Consider the following 10065-nt stretch of genomic DNA (forward strand, 5'->3'; position numbering starts at 1 on the left):
AAACTAAACATACTTTCACTACATGATTCGGTAATTCTGTTCCTTGATATTTACCCAAAGGAGCCAAAAACTTATGTCCACAAAAAAGCCTGCCCAGAAATATTTATAGCAGCCTTATTCATAATTGCCAAAGCTCAAAAGCAGCCAGAATGCCCTTAAGTAGGTAAATGGATAAACTAACTATGGGACACCCAGACAATGGAGTATTATTCAACTCTAAAAAGAAATAAGCTATAAAGTCATGAAAAGACATGGAGGGATCCTAAATGCATATTACTAAATGAAAGCTAACCCAGAAGGGCTACATACTGCATGATTTCAACTATTTGACATTCTGGAAAAGGCAAAACTATGGAGACAGTAAAAAGACCAGTGGTTACCAGGGTGGGGTTGAGGGAGATAATTAGGTAGAGCACAGAGGATTTTTAGGGTAGTGAAAATACTCTGCAATATTGTAATGATGGATACATATCTGTACACATTTGTCCGAACTTATAATGTATATCACTAAGAATGGACTGTAATGTAAACTATGGATTTGGGGAGAAATCTATGTGTGTAAAATCAGGGGATATATAGAAAATCTCTATACCTTCCCCCTCAGTTTTACTGTGAAGGTAAAAATGTTGTAAAGATATAATGTTTTATAAAAATATAATACAATAACCAGAAGAAGGATGGAGATGTTTAATACTTATCTCCAAGTCAAGTGGGCCCATAAATTGTCTTTGGTTATCTATAACATGGTAGAAATAATAGCTATGACAGTGTTCTTGACTACTATTTCCAAGAAAGAAGAATAAAAGTGCCTGTTCTAAAACATAAAGGAAGACTTTTTTAAATTTGCATATCTACTATTATGTATATTCTAGCATTTCAGCAAGGTTTGTGCCATGTCATGTGTAATCTCTATCATTTACAAATTAATTTTCTTTATGTTTCCTCATGATAAGAATATCTAAAATGTTATTTGGATACTAGTCTCAAACTGCCTCATATACCTGGTTAAGGAAGAAAAGTACTTTTATATTTTGCATGTGTACAAAGACTTTTTTGCTTATTATAAGGTTTTCAGTGTATTAATGACTGGAATTCCCATGAGGTATTTCACTGAATACCTTTAATCAAAGTTAGATTAAAAGAAAGAGGTGAATGACAATTAGAAAAAGGCATAGGTGGCAACTTCAGAATTCTGTTTTCCTAGGAAGGAGTGAGTGTTCAATTCTTGGTTGCTTTACCTTCTCCGGGTTGAACTTGAATTTAACCCTAACCCACTCTGAATATTGCAGAAATGTCTCTTACCTTCATATTTAATTAATTTTAACAAATGTTTGGGAAGACCTCACACTCTACTAAACTTTGAGTTGAATGTCAAGAAACATCAGATTTCAATTCATAGGGTTGCGAGGCTCAAGAGTGCAGAAGAAAAGAACTGTCTTGAGTATGTTAATAAATGTTTGACCCAAGGGGGAACTGAGTTAGATGGCATGATTCTATGAGCCTTCCGCTACCAATTGCCTTGTTATTGACTAGTTTTATATAATGCTAAGATACTTATACAATTTAAAATAGTTTCCCTTTCTTACTGTTTAAAGTATAGTTTCAGAGCTGGTTCCCTAGGGTTCTGCCTGGCTCTCCACAGATCATATTTCAACTAGAGGATTCCATATTGCAGGATTTAATCTGAAGTGTAATGACAGCTTAATGAAAAAAATAATAATAGCAATCAAGTTAAGAGAAAAAAATCATTAAAAATATTTGCATTTTATTTCTATCAACCTTTCAAAATGAAGATAAATGAAATGCAATCAATTTGTTTAATAATTCTGTTCTATTCATTCTCCATTTCCAAAATTACATCCAAAAACAGAGAAATTTTAATTATGGTTTAAATTGTAATGAAAACTGAACTTTCAGCTTGGTGAAACTAGTGATAAACATACCAAGGACTTTGAAGGCTATTCTTAGGATTTTGTTTAAATAATTAGTGATTTTTTAATTAGAGTCATAATTTGTTCAATTATGCTATTCATATGTTACTATGTTTTGAGGTTATCTCATTTGCTGTGATCAAAGTAGAGTAAAGTTTGCTTAAATAAGTTGATGCAAAATAGTGACTGTTTAAGCCAGCAAGAGAAATATGGTGGATGACTGGGTGGCTCAGTAAGTTAAGCATCTGCCTCAGCTCAGGTCATGATCCCAGGGCCCTGGGTTTGAGCCCCATGTTGGGCTCCCTGCTTAGCGGGGAATCTACTTCTCCCTCTCCCACTGCTCCCTCCCCTACTTGTGCTCATGCTCTCTCTCTCTCAAATAGATAAATAAAATCTTAAAAAAAAGAGAAATATTGTTAAGTTAGGTCAAGATATATGTCTTTGTGGAATAACACTTTCTTTTTGAAATCATTATACACCTTTCTTTTTAAATACGGACTGACCTATAAATTTGAATTTTCCATCTTATGTGCACTGAGAAAATGCATTCTCAAATTACCTTTATGTAATAGAATATTTGACTTTGTCTTTACATACTAAGTCTGTCTGTATTTTGGTATGCTATTAAAAGATCTTCATCAGGATTTCCCATTAGATTATGTCTGTTCTTTAAAAGTTGCTCTTTAAGGCCATATACGAAAAACCCACAGCTAATATCATCCTCAGTGGGAAAAACAAAGCTTTTCCCCTAAGGTTAGGAACAAAACAAGGATGTTCATTTCACTACTGTTATTTAACGTAGTACTGGAAGTCCTAGGCTCAGCAATCAGATGACACAAAGAAATAAAACGCATTCAAGTTGGCAAGAAGGAGTCAAACTTTCACTTTCCACAGAGCTAGAACAAACAATCCTAACATTTGTTTGGAACTACAAAATACCCTGAATAGCCAAAGCAATCCTGAAAAGGAAAAGCAAAGCTGGAGGCATCACAATTCTGGACTGCAAGCTATATTACAAAGCTGTAGTGACTAAGACAGCATGATCCTGGTCAAAAACAAACACATAGATCAATAGAACAGAATAGAAAACCTGGAAATGGACTTACAACAATATGGTCAACTGATCTTTTTTTTTTTTTTTTTAGGCATGTATGTATGTATGTATGTATGTATGTATGTATGTATTTTATTATATTATGTTAATTGCTATACATTACATCATTAGTTTTTGATGTAGTGTTCCATGATTGTTTGCATATAACACCCAGTGCTCCATTCAGTACGTACCCTCTTTTTTTAAATTTTTTTTATGTTAATCACCATACATTACATCATTAGTTTTTGATGTAGTGTTCCATGATTCATTGTTTGTGCATAACACCCAGTGCTCTACGCAGAATGTGCCCTCTTTAATACCCATCACCTGATCTTTGACCAAGTAGGCAAACATATCCGATGGAAAAAAGACAGTCTTTTAAACAAATGGTTTTGGGAAACCTGGACAGCAACATGCAAAAGAATGAAACTGAACCACTTTCTTACACCACACACAAAAATAAACTCAAAATGGATTAAAGACCTAAATGTGAGACCTGAAACCACAAAAAACCCTTGAAGAGAGCACAGGCAGTAACCTCTTTGGCATTGGCCGTAGCAGCTTCTTACCAGATGTGTCTCCTGAGGCAAGGGAAACAAAAGCAAAAATAAACTATTGGGACTTCATCAAAATAAAAAGATTCTGCATAGTGAAGGAAACAATCAACACAACTAAGAGGCAATCTACTGAATGGGAAAAGATATTTCCAAATGACATATCTAATAAAGGGTTAGTATGCAAAATCTATAAAGAACTTATCAAATTCAACATCCAAAGACCAAATAACTCAGTTAAGAAATGGGCAGAAGACATGAATAAACATTTTTCCAAAGAAGACATATAGATGGCTAACAGACACACGAAAAGATGCTTAACATTACTCATTATCAGGGAAATACAAATCAAAACTACAATGAGATAGCATCTCACAACTAATGGCTAAAATTAACAATTCAGGAAAGAGTTTTAGGCAAGGATGTGGAGAAGGAAACACTCTTACACGGTTGGTGAGAAAGCAAACTGGTGTGGCCACTCTGGAAAACAGTATAAAGACTCCTCAAAAAGTTAAAAATAGAACTACCCTGCAATCCAGCAGTTACACTACTAGGTATTTAGCCAAAAGGTATAAAAATACTGATTCGAGGGGTTATATACAAGCTGATGTTTATAGCAGCATTATTAACAAAAGCCAAATTATGGAAAGAGCCCATATGTCTACTGACTGATGAATGGATAAAGAAGTGGTGTATATATATACATATATATATGCACATATATATTTGCAATGGAATATTACTCATCCATCAAAAAGAATGAAATCTTGCCATCTTCAATGAGGTGACTGGAGCTAGAGAGTATTATACTAAGCAAAATAAGTCAGTCAGATAAAGACAAATACCATCTAATTTCCCTCATATGTGGAATTTAAGAAACAATACAAATGAATGGGGGGGTGGGGAAGAAAGAGGCAAACCAAGAAATAGACTGTTAACCATAAAGAACAAAATAATGGTTACCAGAGGGGAGGTGGATGGGGAGATGGGTTAAATAGGTGATGATGATTAGGGAAGGAAATTGTAATGAGAAATGGTTGTTGTATGTGGGTGAAAAATCACTAAATTCTATACATGAAACTAGTGTTGCACTGTATGTTAACTAACTGGAATTTATTGGCGAGGGTATGTGTTGGGGTGAGCACTGTGTATTGTGTAAGACTGATGAATCACAGACCTGTACCCCTGGAACAAATAATACATTATATGTTAATAAAAATAAATAAATAAATAAATAAATAAAAGCTTGAAAAACAAATAAAAGTTACTTTTTATTTTTATGATGGTGAAAAAAATGCAATGTGAATACATAAGGAATACAAAGTAATATGCAAAACAATTATCTCCTAAGCTAAATTTCTGCAATCTTCATCATGATTATATTCTTACTATTCAAATGCGGACACAATAGCACATAGTTTTTGTTTTTGTTTGTTTTTGTTTTTTTACAATGTGGTCTAAAAATCCCATACAAATACAAGAGTTGGAAATTTTTCTTAAGAAAAATACTGACCAAAGATACAAGACATTATAATAGAAAGAAAAGCTTTTATTTTTCCTATGGGCGTTCCACAAATGGTTGAGAGAAAGAAAAAGAAAGAAAGAGAAAGAAGAAAAGAAAGAAAGAAAGAAAGGAAGGAAGGAAGGAAGGAAGGAAGGAAGGAAGGAAGAAAGGAAAGAAAGGAGGGAGGGAATGAAAAAAGGAAGGAAGGAAGGAAGGAAGGAAGGATGGACGGAAGGAAGGAAGGAAGGAAGGAAGAAAGGAAGGGAAATTCCCAGAGATGTATGTGGAACAAAATATTCAAAGTACAGATCTTCCCTGCCTTTGAATAGGGTTGCATCCCCCATGAACCCAGTGTAAGTTGAAAATATGTCAAAAATGCGCTTAATACACTTAACCTACTGAAAATCATAGATTAGCCTTGACTACCTTGAGCAGATTGGAACACTTACATTAGCCTATAGTTGGTCAAAATCATCTAACACAAAGCCTATTTGATAATAAAGTGTTGAATATCTCAAAATGCAAAATTCTAAGTACAAAATACTCAGGAAAGAAATTGAAGAAGACACAAAGAAATGGAAAAACGTTCCATGCTCATGGATTGGGAGAATCAACATTGTGAAGATGTCAATGCTACCTAGAGCAATCTACACATTCAATGCAATCCCCATCAAAATACCATCCACTTTTTTCAAAGAAATGGAACAAATAATCCTAAAATTTGTATGGAACCAGAAGAGACCCAGAATAGCCAGAGGAATACTGAAAAAGAAAAGCAAAGCTGGCGGCATCACAATTCCGGACTTCCAGCTCTATTACAAAGCTGTCATCATCAAGACAGTATGGTACTGGCACAAAAACAGACACATAGATCAATGGAACAGAATCGAGAGCCCAGAAATGGACCCTCAACTCTATGGTCAACTTATTTTTGACAAAGCAGGAAAGAATGTCCAATGGCAAAAAGACAGTCTCTTCAACAAATGGTGTTGGGAAAATTGGACAGCCACATGCAGAAGAATGAAACTGGACCATTTCCTTACACCACACACAAAAATAGACTCCAAATGGTTGAAAGACCTAAACGTGAGACAGGAGTCCATCCAAATCCTAAAGGAGAACACAGGTAGCAACCTTTTCGACCTTAGCCGCAGCAACTTCTTCCTAGAAACATCGCCAAAGGCACGGGAAGCCAGGGCAAAAATGAACTATTGGGATTTCATCAAGATAAAAAGCTTCTGCACAGCAAAAGAAACAGTCCACAAAACCAAAAGACAACCGACAGAATGGGAGAAAATATTTGCAAATGACATATCAGATAAAGGGCTAATATCCAAAATCTATAAAGAACTTATCAAACTCAACACCCAAAGAACAAATAATCCAATCAAGAAATGGGCAGAAGACATGAACAGACATTTCTCCAAAGAAGACATCCAAATGGCCAACAGGCACATGAAAAAGTGTTCAACATCGCTCGGCATCAGGGAAATCCAAATCAAAACCTCAATGAGATACCACCTCACACCCGTCAGAATGGCTAAAATTAACAAGTCAGGGAACGACAGATGTTGGCGGGGATGTGGAGAAAGGGGAACCCTCCTACACTGTTGGTGGGAATGCAAGCTGGTGCAACCCCTCTGGAAAACAGTATGGAGGTTCCTCAAACAGTTGAAATTAGAGCTACTGTTCGATCCAGCAATTGCACTACTGGGTATTTACCACAAAGATACAAATGTAGGGACCCGAAGGGGTACGTGTACCCCAATGTTTATAGCAGCAATGTCCACCATAGCCAAACTGTGGAAAGAGCCAAGATGTCCATCGACAGATGAATGGTTAAAGAAGATGTGGTATATATACACAATGGAATATTATGCAGCCATCAAAAGGAATGAGATCTTGCCATTTGCAACGACGTGGATGGAACTGGAGGGTGTTATGCTGAGTGAAATAAGTCAATCAGAGAAAGACATGTATCACATGACCTCACTGATATGAGGAATTCTTAATCTCAGGAAAGAAACTGAGTGTTACTGGAGTGGTTGGGGGTGGGAGGGATGGGGTGGCTGGGTGATAGACATTGGGGAGGGTATGTGCTACGGTGAGCGCTCTGAATTGTGCAAGACTGTTGAATCACAGATCTGTACTTCTGAAACAAATAACGCAACATATTTTAAGAAAAAAGAAAAAGAAGATAACAGGAGAGGAAGAAAAGGGGAGTATGTCAGAGGGGGAGACGAACCATGAGAGATGATGGTCTCTGAAGAACAAACTGAGGGTTCTAGAGGGGAGGGGGGTGGGGGGATGGGTTAGCCTGGTGATGGGTATTGAGGAGGGCACGTTCTGCATGGAGCACTGGGTGTTATGAACAAACAATGAATCATGGAACACTGCACCAAAAACTAATGATGTAATATATGGTGATTAACATAACAATAAAAAATTAAAAAAAAAATTCTAAGTACAGTTTCTACCGAAGACTATTGCTTTCACACCTTGGTAAAGTTGAAAAATCCTAAGTCAAGCCATTGTAGGTCAAGGACCAGACAATCTGTATAAACTGAAATGTTTGTGAAAATGCTCTTGGAATTATTTCTGTATTTATTACAGACAAAAAAGAATTTTAGAATCATATTGAAGAAAACAGCATTCACCTCTCATGGTTTTGTTCACAAAAAATGTAATTATAAGGCAGAATTTAAGAATCAAAGGGGACAAAAATATTACAGTTATTAATAACTAAGTTTCAGCAAAAAAAAAAAAAAAGATTGTTCCTAGAAAAGAAATTGTGATCGTGGCAAAACTCAACATCATTAAATATTTAAAAACAATAGTCATTATGAGTTCATTAAATGCACTTTACTTACAGTATCACCTTAGCAGCAGCCTGTCATGCACTTCCAAAATAAATGTGGATAAACATAAATATAAAATAAGGCCAGAGACAGGACGCAAACTCTTTGTGGTTGTGCCTGTGTGCGTGTATGAGTGAGTGAATACTGAAAGGAGTCCCTGCGATTCTCCTCACTCTCTTTTCTGCTACCACCTCCTTACTTTATGGACTGGGAGAGTCCTTGAGTCAAAATAGCTCGGCGGGTACTTCTGGGACGGGAGACCTGGGTTCCAGGAGCTTGCTGGAAGGAGAGGGAGAGGCGGCGGCGGCAGCTGGAGGATGAAGAAGGAGCATGTGCTGCACTGTCAGTTCTCTGCCTGGTATCCGCTGTTCCGAAGCCTTACCATCAAGGGCATCATTCTTCCACTTCCTCAGAATGTGAAGGATTATTTACTCGACGATGGAACTCTGGTGGTTTCAAGAAGGGAAGATCCACCAACACATTCTCAACCAGACAGTGATGATGAGGCAGAAGAAATACAGTGTACGAATGATGAGAACACGGCTACGCTTACGGCACCGGAATTTCCCGAGTTGACCACGAAAGTCCAAGAAGCAATCAATTCCCTGGGGGGCAGTGCATTTCCTAAGCTTAACTGGAGTGCCCCAAGGGATGCATACTGGATAGCATTGAACAGTTCTCTGAAATGTAAAACCCTCAGCGACATCTTTCTATTGTTCAAGAGTTCTGAATTCATCACTCGTGACTTCACTCAGCCATTTATTCATTGTACTGATGATTCTCCAGATCCTTGTATAGAATATGAGCTTGTTCTTCAAAAATGGTGTGAATTAATTCCTGGGGCTGAGTTCCGATATTTTGTCAAGGAAAACAAGCTTATTGGTATTTCTCAAAGGGACTATACACAGTACTATGATCATATTTCTAAACAAAAGGAAGAGATTTGCAGATGCATACAAGACTTTTTTAAGAAACACATACAATACAAATTTTTGGATGAAGATTTTGTGTTCGATATATAGAAAGACAGCAGGAGGAAGGTGTGGCTGATTGATTTTAATCCATTTGGTGAAGTAGCTGATTCACTGCTGTTTACTTGGGAAGAACTGATATCTGGAAGAAATTTAAAAGGTGATTTTAGTGAAGGAGGTGCTCTGGAGCAGGATTCTCCAACTTTCCGTTGTACAAACAGTGAAGTGACGGTTCAGTCCAGTCCCTATCTGAGTTACCGACTTCCCAAGGACTTTGTAGACCTGTTTACTGGGGAGGATGCTCACAAACTCATAGATTTTCTTAAACTGAAAAGAAATCAGCAAGATGATGACTGATTAGAATGCCAGAGTTGAGTCCGAGGTACAGAGGAAACCACCTTGGCATCAGGAGCCTGCTCTGAGCTCACAACTTCCTGTTACCCCACTCAGGTTGGGGTGGGAGACAGAGTGAAATCAATAGCTTTTTATATCCATGTATATTAAGCTGGGAAAAAATGGAGGGACTTTGCTACTTGTAAAAATAAATAATAAATAGATCTTAAATATAGGAAACCATACTGTTCTGATGATAAAATACCTTCTCTGAAAAAAAAAAAAAAGGCTAGAGACATAGTAGTAATTCAGATCTCTCTCCCATCAAGATGTTGTTCATAAATAGTACATGAGATAACTCATCAACCTAAACCTTTTTTTATTAAACATGATTTAATTAATCTCAAATTTTAAACACTTTCTCATTTTCCTGCACCCACTAAATATGCATGGGCTATTTTATATACCTTAAGTATGGGTCTATTATTTAGAATATTTCAAATGTGTGAATTTTCAAAATCCTCTACAGTACTCTTTTAATCAAACATATTATTATTTTGTATAATATAACAATAATATAAAACAGAAAAATTGACAAGACTTGTTTAAGAAAATCTATCAGGTTATTAGGTAATATTATTTTATATTTCAAGTGATCCCAAATGGAATCCTTAGCTATTCTTCTTCTCAATTTCCTCAATTATAAATTAAATTGTTGCTAGAGGTGATATTTTGCATCACTTTCTTTCTTTAGGATAGATCTTTAATTCTTTAAATATTCTAATAAGGCAAATACAATTTTCAGAAATCTGTTTAAA

The 10065-nt window shown here is 36.2% G+C and overlaps 1 protein-coding gene across 1 annotated transcript; it reads left to right on the plus strand.

Annotated features, from left to right (window-relative positions):
• The first annotated feature begins 8229 nt into the window (after positions 1–8229).
• On the plus strand, positions 8230–9271 carry LOC113925098 (cell division cycle protein 123 homolog). The gene is given in 1 exon segment (XM_035726286.1): positions 8230–9271. A coding segment is annotated over 1 exon segment (1011 nt). The 5' UTR covers positions 8230–8260.
• The last annotated feature ends 794 nt before the right edge of the window (positions 9272–10065 follow it).

The sequence above is a fragment of the Zalophus californianus genome, chromosome 2 (assembly GCF_009762305.2).
Source record: "Zalophus californianus isolate mZalCal1 chromosome 2, mZalCal1.pri.v2, whole genome shotgun sequence".
Lineage (NCBI taxonomy): Eukaryota > Metazoa > Chordata > Mammalia > Carnivora > Otariidae > Zalophus > Zalophus californianus.